The sequence below is a fragment of the Chiloscyllium punctatum genome, chromosome 24, assembly GCF_047496795.1.
Source record: "Chiloscyllium punctatum isolate Juve2018m chromosome 24, sChiPun1.3, whole genome shotgun sequence".
In the NCBI taxonomy this organism is placed as follows: domain Eukaryota; kingdom Metazoa; phylum Chordata; class Chondrichthyes; order Orectolobiformes; family Hemiscylliidae; genus Chiloscyllium; species Chiloscyllium punctatum.
The window spans coordinates 83,127,383-83,142,526 of NC_092762.1; the positions used below are offsets into that span (position 1 = coordinate 83,127,383).

Below are 15,144 nucleotides of genomic sequence, written 5' to 3' on the forward strand. Positions count from 1 at the left end.
GACTATGGGCAACTTAGCATGGCCAATTCACCTGACCTGCACACCTTTGGACTGTGGGAGGAAACCGGAGCACCCGGAGGAAACCCACGCAGACACGGGGAGAATGTGCAAACTCCACACAGACAGTCGCCCAAGGCTGGAATCAAACCTGTGTCCCTGGCGCTGTGAGGCAGCAGTGCTAACCACTGAACCACCTTGCTACCCCAAAAAGAAAAGGTGGGATAGGTTTAGTTGGGGATTTTTGTCGGCATGGACTAGTTGGAGTGAAGGGTCTGTTTCTGTGCTGTACGGCTCTATGACTGTAGAGCTGTGAGGAAGTCGAGGCACTGGAGAGGATGCAAAAATATTGAGAAAGATATGACAGAAATGTGTGTCAGGAAGAGAGGCTTGTCTTCTTTTCTCTAGAAAAGAGAAGGCCAATGGGTGACCTAACAGAGACCATTAAAATTAGGAAGGGGTTTGATTGAGTAGAAAGAGACAAGATGTCAACATTTATGGGAGACCAGCACCACATGCCAAAAATATAAAACAGTCACAAGTCATTTGGAAGAGGAACTTAGGAGAAATGGTTTCACCCAGAGAATTTCGAGAATACAGAATTTGTAACCGCAATGAGTGGTTTGGGGAAAGAAGAATATCATTCGCAGGCAGGTTTGTGGTGAGGGTAAACACTCATTTGGGCAGTTGTGCTGTTAATCCTGCCCAGTGAGAGCTGGAGACATAATTGGTTAATGCCAGGAGTACAGGCCATCAGCACAAGTGAAACAGATGATCAAGAGCTTCTTTGGATCCAAGAAATGTTATCTGAGGAATGCGGCTGGCCACGGTGAATAATACAATGTCATGTTGACATCCTTGAATTTTTTTCAATGTTTATCCTGAAGGTCAGGGAGAGTCTTATCTCATTGGATATCTTCCCTCAGCTCATTCATCTCTCTCTAAATATGATGTTTGTTCAGTAAAGTCTATGATGAATGACGGGATGCCAGCACGGAGTTGGCTTCAATTTCAAATGATCTTCTCCAAGTCGGCAGTGCCCAGCATGTGAGTGCAAAGGTCAAGGTTCAATCACTTGCAGCCCAGGAGTGTTACCTGGCCTCCTTCTGAGACTGTAGATCATAGACATCAGTTCCCAATGGATTCGATTCCCAACAAATTGGCAAATTTCCTTGATATATTCTGTCTACAAAAGTTAGGACAACTCCAATCCGAAACAAGGAGCATGTTCCCAGCCATCCGCAGAGCGGGAATCGTCCATGTTATCAAGTGACCTGTACTCACTGCTAATCCAGCCATCAACACACGTTAAGGCTAATCAGTTAGAAACCTCATCAAATTTTTGTGCAAGCATGAACTCGTACTCAGTTTTGGAGATGAGGTGAGTACGTCATGAAGGAGTTTGAGAAAACACGAGAGTTCTGACCTTGGTTAGGCCACTTATGGAATACACCATTCAATTCTGGTCTCCATGTTATTGTAAAGATGCTGTTAAAGTTGAAAGGATGTGGAAAAGATTTACAAGGATGTTACCAAGGGTTGGAGGGTTTGAGCTATAGAGAGATGTTGAATAGGCTGGGGCTATTTTCCTTGGAGTGTCAGAGGCTGAGGGGTGACCTTATAGAGGTTTATAGAATCATGAGGGACATGGATAGGATAAATAGACAAGGTCTTTCTCAGGGGTGGGGGAATCCAGAACTGGAGGGGAATACATTTATGGTGAGAGGGGAAAGATTTAAGAGGGACCTAAGGGGCAACGTTTTCACGCAGAACGTGATATGTGTATGGAATGAGCTGCCAGAGGATGTGGTGGAGTCTGGTACAATTACAACATTTAAAAGGCATCTGGATGGGTACGTGAATAGGAAGGGTTTAGAAGGATATGGGCCAAATGCTGCTAAATGGAACTAGATTAATTTAGGATATCTGGTCAGCATGGTCGAGTTGGACCGAAGGGTCTGTTTCCATGCTGTACATCTCTATAACTGACATGAGGTACTGACACCACACAGGCAAAGGCTACCTGCAACAATGGAGAGTGAACATCTCCTCTTCCCATTCAACTGTATTGCCATCATCAAATCACCCACCATCAACATTATTGAGGTTACCATTTCTGCAAACCTTAAATAGACCAATTAATTGAATACTGTGTTACTCAGTCAGTCAGAGACACAGGATTGTATCGCAAATAACTCACATACTGTCCTTATAAAGCTGTCCACAAGGCATGAGCCAGCAATGATGGAATACTCTCAGAATTACCTGGATAGATGCAGCTCCAACAATACTCAACACGTACAACATCTGGGACAAAGCAGCTGCTTGACTGACATGAGTCCATCACTCTCAACATTCGCTCTGTCCACGACCAATGCACAGCAAAATCTCTCTGTCTCTCTTCTCTTTCCTGCTCCTGTTTAAAACTCATATTTTGACCAAGCTTTTCTTGATCCTGAGGTGGCTGCAGCTCAAGGTTTGGTCTGGCATTGCTCCTCTAAAGGATCTCGGGACTTGTTAGAACGTGAAGGGCACTACATCAAGTAGGACAGTGTGGTGGCTCCGTGGTTAGTGCTGCTGCCTCACAGTGTCAGGGACCTGGGTTTGATCCCACCCTCGGGTGACTGTCTGTGTGGAGTTTGCACATTCTTCTTGTGTCTGTGTGGGTTTCCTCCCACAGTCCAAAGATGTGCAGGTTAGGTGGATTGGCCATGCTAAATTGCCCATAGTGTTCAGGGGTGTGCGGGCTAGGTGGGTTAGCCATGAGAAATGCAGGACTGGGTCAGGGTGGGATGCTCTTCAGAGGGTTGGTATAGACTCAATGGGCAGAATGGCCTGCTTCAACACTGCAGGGCTGCTTAAGCACAAGTTGTTGTTATTTGTATGTAATTGTTGTTCTTTGTTTTATACAGCCCTGTTGTATGGCTCTGCCTGCATTATTTTTGCCGCATTATCCTCCCTGCTTGGAGGAGGGGTCTTGCAGGTATGTTGACATCCGGGTGGGTCATGGCTTTGCTGCTGTTATTCCAAGTTGGGACAGTTTCGGATTTGGATGAAATAGGGAGCGCGCATTGTCAAGGACTGAATGGTTCTGCAGTGTAACCTCAGTTGCTGCAGTCTGTCCTGCTCAGGGAACTGGTGAATCAAGGGGCAGTGTAATGGCTGGGTATTGAACTCATTCTTGAAGCATTTACAAGATCACCAGCATTTCTGGGTAATCCCTCAGTTTATGAGTGGGCAGACTGACGTAGCAGGGGTTATCAGTTTGGTCACACTTTTATCTACTTTCATTTGATCCCATGGAAACAAACATCAAGCGAAATCTTTACCACGAATCCAATTTCATACCAAAATATCAGCGTTCAAATTCAAAATGATCTATCGGAGCAAATTCCTGCAGATGCTGGAATCTGTACTGAAAACAGCAAACGCTGGAGATCACAGCGAGTCGAACAGCATCCATAGAGAGAGAGCGAGCTAACGTTTCCAATCTAGATGACTCTTCATCAGAGCTGAGGGGAAATATGGAGGGGGCAGCATTTATGCTATCATTGTAGGGGGTGGGGGCTGGACTGCTGTGGGGGGGGGGGGGGGGGGTGAAAGGGTTTTGATTGTGCAGCTTACATGATTGGACTGTGAGAATGGCAGAACAATGGTGTATCTAACTACCAGACTGGAAAGGCCAGATGGTTTCACTGGGGCTGGGGTGGGAGGAAGGGAGAGAAATTCAGAATGATCTACCTGGTCTCTGGATGGAGTTTAATGTAAACTATTTAAATGTTACTCTAGGGTTCCTTCACAGTGATGAGTGTCATCAGTAATCCTTTGTTGGGAGCCTTCATCCTTGGCATATTTGTACCTCCTGCTAACACTGTGGTAAGTCCAGGCTGAGGGTATTTGACAGGGTGCCTTTCCTACATGCTCATACAATCCAGTAGAATCAACGTGTGGCCCTTGAGTCACTCACAGTCAGGGAACTTGAAGCAAGTCTCGATGGGATTCTGCCCCATTTTGTTCCTCCCTGCTGACCTTGCACATTACCAGAAACCTGAGCTTATTCAGAGCTCTGTTGCCTCTAACCTACTCCATGCCACATTGTCTTCACCCATCACCCAGGTGCACACTGACCTACATTTCAACCTGCAATCTTACAATTCTCATCCTTATTGCCAAATCTCGCCATGGCCTTACTCCTCCTATGCTTGTGATCTCCTGCAGCCTGACAACACTCTGAGATCCTCACACCTCCTTAATTCCGGTCTTTTGAACATCCACAATTTTCATTGGCGCGCCATTGGCTTTCAGCTATCTCAATGCCATATCTCTGGAATGCCATATCTCTGGAATGCCATATCTATGCCTCTCAGTCTCCCAATTCCAGTCACTTCACTCACAGAGTGCTTCTTAAAACCTGCCTCTTTGAGGAATATTTTGTTCACCTGGCCTAATATCTCTGTTTGTGGCTCAGTGTCAAGGTTTGTTTCATAAGGTGCAGAACATTAGGGTGATTCATGGCAACAGAAGAAAGAGTTCCCCTCTATCTCCCTTAATTATCTCAAATACATCAACTAGATCACCATCTTATTGGATTGGCATCTACCCTGAGTTCGAGCCCCTGCCACTGCTCACCATACCATATTGTGCAGCTAGATTGTTGAGGTAGAGTGCTGTTACCAATCCAGTTTTCTACAAATGTAACATCCATTATCTGGTGCAGCTAATACTCTTTTCTGTGTTGACTCTCAGTTCCTATCTAATTTTAGTGGTCAGGAATGAGAGGGTGAACCTTAACAAGAAGAGGCACTTGTTTGAAATAACCAGGTGCAGTTTTTTTTGTATGACAGAAATTTGGTACAAGTTGCATTAACCAGTTTGACATTATTCCTCAAGATCATCAGTTACCAGAAGTGATGTATCTGCCTTCAACAGGATATCAAACACAACAAATCTGTTTTAGGTTAGATTAGATTCCCTACAGTGTGGAAGCAGGCCCTTCGGCACAACTAGTCCACACCGACCTTCCAAACAGTAACCCATCCAGACCCATTTCAGTCTGACTAATGCACCTAATATTATGGACAATTTAGCATGGCCAATTCACCTAACCTGCACATCTTTGGATTGAGGGAGGAAACTGGAGCACCCGGTGGAAACCCACACAAACACGGGGAGAATGTGCAAACTCCACACAGATAGTTGCCTGAGGCTGGAATCGAACCTGGGACCCTGGTGCTGTGAGGCAGCAATGCTAACCACTGAGCCACCGTGCCACCCTGTTCTGCAAGTAATGACCATGTGACATCATCAGGTTGGGTGGAGCTTAACACAACTTCATCATTAACTCTTTCAGAACCCTTATACAACAGCCATATTAAGCTCGTGTGGAGGAATTCTTTTGAAAGCACATAGGACATAGAACATTACAGCGCAGTACAGGCCCGTTGGCCCTCGATGTTGCGCCGCCCTGTCATACTAATCTGAAGCCCATCCCACCTACACTATACCATGTACGTCCATATGCCTGTCCAATGACGACTTAAATGCACTTAAACTTGGCGAATCTATTCCGGTTGCAGGCAAAGCATTCCATACCCTTACTACTCTCTGAGTAGACCCAACACCGACCCTTGCGGTACACCGCTAGTAACTGGACACCAAGATGAACATGTTCCATCAACTACAACCCTCTGTTTTCTTTCAGCAAGCCAATTACTGATCCAAACTGCTATGTCTCCCACAATCCCATTCCTCCACATTTTGTATAATAGCCTACTGTGGGGAACCTTATCGAACACCTTGCTGAAATCTATATACACCACAATAACCCGTTTACTCTCATCTACCTGTTTGGTCACTTTGTCAAAAAACTCAATAAGATTCATTAGGCACGACCTACCCTTCACAAAACCATGCTGACTATTCCTGATCAGATTATTCTTTTCTAGATGGTTATAAACCCTATCTCTTATAACCTTTTCCAACACTTTACCAACAACTGACGTGAGACTCACTGGTCTGTAATTACGAGGGTTGTCTCTACTACCCTTTTTGAACAAGGGAACCACATTTTCTATCCTCCAGTCCTCAGGCACTATTCCTGTAGACAATGATGATTTGAAGATCAATGCCAAAGGCTTGACAATCTCTTCCCTTGCTTCCCAGAGGATCCGAGGATAGATCCCATCCGGCCCAGGGAACTTGTCTATTTTCACACTCTGCAGGATTTCTAATACCTCTTCCTTGTGAGCCTCAATCTCTTCTAGTCTAGATGCAAGTATCTCTGTATCTTACTCGCCAACATTTTCATTTTCTATAGTGAACACTGTCGAAAAATATTTATTTAGTGCTTCCCCTATCTCCTCTGACTCCACACACAACTTCCCACTATTATCCTTGATTGGCCCTAATTTAACTCTCGTCATTCTATTATTCCTGACATACCTATGGAAAGCCTTAGGGTTAACCCAGATCCTATCCGCCAACAACTTCTCATGTCTCCTCCTGACTCTTCTGAGCTCTCTTTTTAGGTCTTTCCTGACTTCCTTGTAACCCTCAAGCACCCTAACTGAGTTTTCACATTTTATCCTAACATGAGCCTTCTTCTTCTTCTTGACCAGGGATTCCACTTCCTTAGTAAACCACGGCTCATGTGTTCTATATCTTCCTCCCTGCCTGACAGGTATATACTTATCTCGGACACACAGGAGCATTTCCTTGAATAAGCTCCACATTTTTAATGTGCTCATCCCCTGCAGTTTCCTTCTCCATTCTACGCTTCCGAAATCTTTTCTAGTTGCATCGTAATTTCCCTTCCCCCAGCTGTAACTCCTGCTCGGTGGAGTACACCTAACCCTTTCTATCCCTAAAGTAAACCTGACAGAATTGTAATCGCCGTCTCCAAAGTGCTCACTTACTTCCAAATCTAACACCTGGCCAGGCTCGTTACCCAGTACTAAATCTAAAGTGGCTTCGCCCCTTGTAGGCCTGTCTACATACTGTGTCAGGAAGCCCTCCTGCACACACTGGACAAAAACTGACCCATCTATAGTACTCGTACTGTAGTGATCCCAGTCAATATTTGGATAGTTGAAGTCCCCCATGACAACTACCCTGCCTCTCTCACTCCTATCGAGAATCATCTTTGCTATCCTTTCCTCTACATCTCTGGGACTATTCGGAGGCCTATAGAAAACTCCCAGCATGGTGACTTCTCCTTTCCGGTTTCTAACCTCAGCCCATACTATCTCAGTTAACAAGTCTCCAAACATCCTTTCTACAACTGTAATATTGTCCCTGATCAACAATGCCACACCTCCCCCTCTTTTACCATCTTCTCTGTAGGTCATAGTTTAATGCATTAATGAGTAGATTGCCTGTTGTGGGAAGTTTGGTCAGGCTCGGGCAGTATTCTCTCGACTTTAAAAGTGACTTAATTGAAACAGATAAGATCCTGAGAGGATTTAACCAGGTTGAAATGGAAAGGATGTTTCTTCTTGTGGGAGAATCTAGAATTAAGGTGCATAGTTCAGAAATAAGGGATCTCCCATGCGAGACATTGATGAGAAAACATAATTTCTTTCAGAGAGTTGTCAGTCTTTGTTATTCTCTTCCTCAAAAGGCAGTGGATCCCAAACTTTCACATAATTTGACACAAATATAAGTGAGAACACAAGTGGTGAGGATAATACAAGGGTTTTAAGACAGATATAAACAGGTTTAGCGAGTGGGTGAAAATTTAGTCAATGGAATATAATTTGGGGAAATGTGAGGTCATCCAGCTTGACAGGAAAAATAGCTGAATTGAATTTTATTTAAAAGGTGAAAGACTGCAGAAGGCTACAGAACTAAGGAGTACTTGTCCATGAATCACACAACATTAGTGGATGATAGAGAAGGCAAATAGAGTATTGGCCTTTATTTCAAAGAGAATTAGGTGTAAAAACAGGGAGGTTTTGCTGAAACTATACAAGGCACCTAGTCAGACCATGGCTGGAATAATGTGAACAGTTTTGGGCCCGTTATCTAACAGTGATTCTCATTGATCATTGTAACAACCAATCCAGTTCACCAATCACTAAGTACATTCAAGGCTGAGTCAGACAGTAAGGGGAATCAAGGGTTATGGGGAAAAGCCAGTTGAGGATCATCTCACTGAATATCAGAACAGACTCGATGGGCTGAATGGCCTACTTCTGTTCCTAAAGTTTACGATCTTTAAACATTTTTAAGACGGAAGTGAATAGATCCCTGATTACCGAGGGGATGAAATACTGTCAGGGATTCGCAGGAATGTAGAGTTAAGATTAAAATCAAATCAGCCACGGTCTTATTACATGGGGGAGCAGGCTCGAAGGGCCAAATGGCCTGGTTTTGTTCTTTGTTTGTCTGTTCAGTGAACTCTTTCTTTAGGTTTTAATCTGAGGTTAAATCCTGTCAACGTGAAGGCAGCAGTAGCTTCAGTTCATGTTTTGCTCAAATCGATGTTAGTATGTGTTAAGTGGACAATACTTAAAGACATGACCGTGAATGAGATCGAAGGAGATGCTAGGTGGTTGAGCTTTATGGCCTGTTTTTGCACTGTACAGTTTAATTTTACATTAAAGGCTCCATGTAAATGAAAGATCGGTCTTCATGATGATGATATTCTGGTTCCTCCAAAATCGGTAGACGAACAAATCACAGGGAGGTACAGGGCACTCTGGCTAATGTCAAAGCTGCAAAACAGTAGCCAAGATGGGCAAATAACTCAGTTCAGGGTACAGTCTGACACTTCCTTTAATAGCCAGTGACTTGGTCCATCTGTGACTGAGGGAGATCGGAATAGAAGATTGTTTGAGATGATGTACTGTGGGAATATGGACTAGATGGACTGAATGGTCTGTTTCTATGCGATGTGTTACATTGTAGCATTCATTCAAATTAATCTGTCAGCCCTTAGGCTCTCCTAATATAAGTTGCTGGTCTCCACCTTTTTTTTCAGTGGTTTCCCAAATGCAATAAGTTCATTTGGATTAAATATTCCACTGTGTTTTCTTTACTTTCAGGGTGTATTTTCAGGCTTAGCAGCTGGATTTGCCATTTGTCTCTGGGTGTCCATCGGGGGCATTCTGTACCCACCCTCCCCTGAGATAATGGGGGTCCTGCCATTCAACACAGGCAGCTGTCATCTTGTGTACAGTGCCAACGCTACAGTCAATGGCAGTGCTTGGTTTGTTGACAAGGTGACACCGCTGTCTGGACTGAAGAAGAGGTGAGAGCGAACCCTGTTCTATCACAAAGTCAAAGAATCTCTCCATAACGCCCACATCTTCGGGACGTGTTCCCAGCCATGCGCTGACAGCTTCGGATCTTACCCTCCTTCCTAGTTCTCTCACTACCTCAGAACTAATTCAGAATTGGGCCTTCGTTTTCAATCAGGTCCAGAATCGGAAGCAGTGGCAGAGATATAGGAACAGAAGGAGGCCATTCAGCCCTTCAAGCCTTCTCCACCATTCAACCAGATGGTGGCCTTACTCCATATGCTCGCATTTGGCCCATGTCCCTTCATACTTTTGCTGAACAAAATTTTTCCAGCTCAGATACAAAATTAGTAGCTGATTCAGCATCTACAGACATTTGTGGAAGAGAGTCCCAAGCCTTTCCCACCCTTTGTGCGCAGAAGTGCTTCCTAACACCTCACCTGAATGGTCTGGCCTTAATTCTCAGACTATGCCCCTAGTTTGAGGATCCCTAACCAGTGGAAATGTTCCTTTTTATTTGTCAATAAAGTCCCTGCTCAGGCAAGAGGCAGGAGACCACAGTTCACTGTCAAGTTATTGACATCTCCAATTGTGTTTGCAGGTCCAACATTGTGGATCAGTTCTATGCCTTATCTTACCTTTACTATGGTCTCCTGGGAACATTAATAACGGTGATCGTTGGTATTGGAGTCAGCTATTTATCAGGTAAAGAAATGTCCTGAACATCAGGCTGAATCCTGGCCAGAAAGGTGTGTGGCAGATGGTCATAAGGCAGTTGTATCATTTTACCAAATCTTTACCAGACACTAAAACAAAATTGGAAAAAGGACAGTTCAGAAGTGAGTGGGGTAGTCTTCAATGGGAGTTCACCTTCTCAGGAAAAGGAACTAATGGAGATTGTGTGACTTTTTTTTTGTTTATTTATTCATGGGATGCTAGGCCGCATTTATTGCCCATCCCTAATTGCCCAGAGTCTATCACATTGCCTTGGGTCTGGAGTCACATGTAGGCCAGACCAAGTGAAGGCAGCAGTTTCCTTCCCTGAAGGACATGAGTGAACTCTATGAGGAATTTCCCAACAATAGTCTAACGGTCACCATGGGATACTTAATTCCAGATTTTTATTCAGTTCAAATTCTGCCATCTGCTGTGGCAGGCTTCAGACCCATATCTTTCAGAACATTACTTGGGTCTTGGAATTAATAGGCTGGTGTTAACGCCACAAGCCATCAACTTCCTTTCACCGAGAGGGTGTGGCCACTAGATTGTCTTTCCTTCTCTCTTTTCTTAGGGCCAACTAAGAGAGAAGATATTGCCATTGGTTTACTCTGGTGGGATCTTTCAAAAAAGAAACCAGTTTCTGAAGAGACAGAACAATTGAACAAGAAGGAGGTAAATTTAACAAATACCACGTTGATGTGATACAGTGCAATATTGGCCCTGTGTATCTGCCCTGTTCTCTTGGGCATCTCATCTAATATCCCCTTATATCACTTAGCATCATTTTATAAAAAACCCTTGATGTGCCTTTGGAAACATCATTGAGTTAAGTATTTATTGTTGATGTGTTTCACTCACCCCTGTCTCCCCCACAGCCCATCTAACCCATACACCATTCAACCCTCAGCAGAAAAAGGTTGGAGACATGGAGCAGTTTATCAACAGTGATGTTTGAGGGGTAAAGAAGTGGACATGTCAGGTTGACATAAAGAGGGGAGGGAGAAGGAGTGGAGGTGGGGCAATCGTGAGGCAGTGGGCCTGGGGTGGGGGAGGGGGATGGTATGTCAGCCTGAGAGCAGTGGGGTGTGGGAGGTTGGGGTGAAGGTACAGAAGCCAGCTGTAGAAGTGAGGAGCTGTGGGGGTGAGGATGGACGGTTGTGGTGTCTAATGGCGATGGATGTAGGGAAGGGATCTGGGTACAGGGGATAGGGTGGGATGCTCTTTGGAGGATCAGTGCAGACTCAATGGGCTGAATGGCCTCTATCTGATTTGTAGGGATTCTGAGATAGCGACTGGTCATTGGCTGTGGGATATACATTGTGCGCTAAACATTTGTGGGATTTTCTTGTGCACAAAATGGCTGCTGTGTTTCCTACAACAGGAGTGGAAGGGCATTAGGGTAGTGGGTATGTATAGAGGGGGGTTTTGAGGAAGGGGCAGGTGTGAGGGAAGGATGTATGGAGGTGGGGCTTACAACGGGATGAGGATGGGTGTGCAGGATTGGTGTGGGGAGTGGGAGCTCAGCTGTAACAGAGTGTGGGGGCAGGGGTGGGGGGGTGGAGGTACAGAGTATAAGGGTAGGGCACGGGGGAGTTATAAGGAGGGTGTAGGACCATCAATGCGTGGGTGGAGGGTGTGGGGTGAGGGGTTTTGAGCTCAAAGCATTGTAGGGGGGGGAGGAGTGTAGAAACGGGAGTGTGGCGGCTGGGGGCATTAGGAGGTATACAGGCAACATAGAGCAGAGAGTATTGGGGACAGGGCTGTAGAGGGTGTCAGGGCTTGCTGAGGATGGATGTGCAGGGGCAGGGGCTGAGGACAGCTGTGCACGGTTATGGCGACCACCTCACTACCTCACTGTGGTAGTCTTCTTCACTGAACAAAAAAGACAACTTGTATTTCTGGATCATTGGATGCCTTCAAGGCAGTAAAGTACCTGTAGTGGTCAGGTCTCCAAACTGAATCGAACCCAGGTCCCTGGTACTAAGAGTATTAGCCACTGTATTAGCAGCAGTATTAGCCACTGTGCTGTTATCACTGTGCTGTTAGTGGGATCTTGTTGTACACAGATTGTTGCTGCCTGTCCTTGTGTTCCAGCAGTGACTAGCCTTCAGTAATTAGTGGGCTGGCCAGGGATGTGCAGAGATCATGAAAGGTGTCATAAAGATGCAAGGCATTCTGGCTTTGCCCCCTTATCTTACATCACCCATTCCTTAATTGTGGAAGTGATATCATGACGTCAGATATGGGTCAATCACAGGCAAATGGGGCTAGTTCAGTTTAGGGAACCTGGTCAGCATGGACGTGTTGGGCCGAAGGGTCTGTTTCCGTGCTGTTTGACTCTGTGACTCCTCTTGTTTCCGTATCCACAGCTTCCTGATTTGGAAAGCAGCAAGGCTGCTCTGAAAGAGACAAACTCAATGGCATCAACTGTTCCAGCCCGAGACAAACCAGACCTCGAGCAATCACCAGTCCAGGACGTGGACCCCACTCAATGGAATGTCAGGCTGGATCAAAGCAGCTCCTCGATTGTGGTTGAAAGTTATTTACCTCCTCTGAGAGAAAGCTATGTTTGAGACTGTGTTCCTCCAAACTGGGGATCAATGCAACCCATGGCTATCAGTGAACTTCACAGCGCCTGCTGATTGTAGACTTATAACACATCCTTCCACTTTGTAAATCTGGTCTCCATTCTGTTCTGGCTTGTGATTGGACCACCAAACAAAACTACCTCTAACTCTCCAGGCAGGTGAGAAATGGGCAGAAGTTCATCAAGTTGTATTACCAATGGGTTACAGAAGGAAGTTGTTGTAAGTGGCACATGAATTACCAGTCAGAGGTCATTTGGGACTAAGGAAAGGCCAAACCAAAATACAAAAACACTTTGATTGGCCTGGACTGCATAAAGATGAGGTTGAATTTTGCCCGACCTCTCGTACATGAGAGATATTTGGAAACCCTCAGGCAGCAGTAAAACCAGCACCTTTAATACCCATTCTTGCATTTGAGGAACCTTTTACAAGAAACTTAATTGATTTCATAGGGCTCCTAGCTAAACCAAAAAGTGGGAATCTGTCTTTGTTAATGATAATGGATGTGTCTGTGAGATTTCCAGAGGTCATTCCATTATACAATATCACAGTTAAAATGATTATAGAGGAGTTACTCCAATTTTTTTATGAGACAGAAGTACAATTGGATCAAAGGTCAGAATTTACATCAAAATTGTTCAAGTGAATTATTGATAGTTTAGGAACAAAACATTTCAAGTCCACAGCATGCCATCCAAAATCGCAGGAAACGTTAGAATGGTGGCATCAAATTTTAAAGACCATGTTGAAGGCTTATGGTCATGAGGACTGGGATAAAGGGATTCAAATTGTACTTTTGAAATTAGGGATGCACCTAATGAATCTACAAATTTGAATCTATTTGAATTAGGTTTTGGACATGAGGTGAGAGAATCACTAAAATTAATCAAGGAAACCTTGGTAAGTCAGAGTTCCGAGACTACATATTTGGATGACATGTCATATTTTACAGCTACTACATAGGGTGAAGAACCAATTTCAGATGATACTAAATTGGAGATTTCTCAAATTAAGTTGGACAGTGAAGAAGTTTTTTTAAACAATGGGATAAGTTATTGAATTACCTTTCAGCTGAAAATCAAAATAACCTGCAAGTTCTAGAATAAACATATGGGGATATAGTTGGGAATAAGCTCGGAAGTACTAATCTGATTATGAATGATGGAGATGCAGGAAATGCTGTTCCAATTGAGCCATATCCTTATAGACTTAGCCCTCTGTTATGTCCATGATTTTCAGGGAGAGGTGGGCACCGCGAGGTGTGGAGTGTTTTATTTCCCCCTCTGACTCTATTTTGATTTAATCCCTGCCCACCCCCTTCACTGTTTGATCACACAGCATTGCCTTTTGTGCAGGGCACTGCTTGTCACTGGCCACTCGGGTGTTTCCTTTCTTCCTGGTGGTGGAAATTTGAATAAAGATTCATGCACTTATTGTTTTTCAGTGTCTCACATCTACACACATATAACATGGGTGCTGGGGGAAAGGAAATAAGCACTACCGTTGTTAGGTAATCATTGGGGGAATAAAAAAAAACAAAATGGAAAAAAAAATATTAGGTTAGAATCTCCTCATTCTTAGGACTGACTCCGAGCTGGCTGGCTGTACAGGGGTGGTACGGTGGCTCAGTGGTTAGCACTGCTGCCTCACAGCGCCAGAGACCCAGGTTCGATTCCACACTTGGGCGACTGTGTGGAGTTTGCACATTCTCTCCGTGTTTGTGTGGGTTTCCTCTGGGTGCTCTGGTTTCTTCCCATTCCTGAAGAAGGGCTCATGCCCGAAACATCAATTCTCCTGCTCCTTGGATGCTGCCTGACCTGCTGCACTTTTCCAGCAACACATTTTCAGCTTTCTTCCCACAGTCCAAAGATATACAAGTTAGATGGATTGGCCATGCTAATGTTAATGCATGTGTAGGTTAGGTACATTACTGTGGGCAAATGTAGCATAGTAGGGTAGGGGGATGGGTTTGGGTGGGTTTCTCTTCGGAGGGTCAGTGTGGAGTTGTTGGGCAGAAGGGCCTGTTTCCACACTGTAGGAATTCTATGATACAGCCAGTGTGTACTGATATTGTTGCTTTCTGTTGAGGAGATGAATTATTTTCCTTCCGGTTGTCTGGGAAGACATTTGATGTTTGGTTTTCTTTATTGTTTTTTGTGCTTGTTTTCCTGGGTGAAAAAAAAGAAAAAATGTTTTAAAAACATACAAAAAAGACAGCCCTCTAAAATTGGCACAGGTTCAAAAAGATATTGCACACATGCTCAAATATGATATAATCAGAGAGTTGCAGTGACTGGAGCTGACCCATAGCAATGGTGCCAAAGCCAGATGGTCCCAATGATTGTGGGTGGACTATTGCAAAATCAGTGCAATTACAAAAAATAATTCATATGCTATTCCAAAGCTGGAAGACTGTATTGAGAAGGTAGGACAAGCACTTATGTTTCGAAGCTGGTCTTACTCAGAGGATACCAGCAGACACCTTCATCTGAGAGAGCGAAGGAAAGTTCAACTGTTGTGACACCAAATAGATGTTGCCAAATTAAAGTCATACCATTTAATATGAAAAGAATGATATGAAGGTGTTGGTGTGTATTGTA

General features: G+C 44.4%; 1 protein-coding gene across 2 annotated transcripts in view; it reads left to right on the top strand.

The window, feature by feature from the left end:
• Positions 1-14,500, top strand: part of slc5a5 (solute carrier family 5 member 5) — a 49,794-nt gene extending 35,294 nt beyond the window's left edge. For both annotated transcript variants that reach the window (XM_072594326.1, XM_072594327.1), the window contains exons 10-15: positions 2,910-2,980; positions 3,787-3,873; positions 9,042-9,247; positions 9,838-9,941; positions 10,528-10,628; positions 12,326-14,500. In XM_072594326.1, the coding sequence (XP_072450427.1) occupies positions 2,910-2,980; positions 3,787-3,873; positions 9,042-9,247; positions 9,838-9,941; positions 10,528-10,628; positions 12,326-12,529 (773 nt within the window). In that variant the 3' untranslated portion in view covers positions 12,530-14,500. The remainder of the gene's footprint in view (positions 1-2,909; positions 2,981-3,786; positions 3,874-9,041; positions 9,248-9,837; positions 9,942-10,527; positions 10,629-12,325) is intronic.
• Positions 14,501-15,144: the final 644 nt, after the last annotated feature.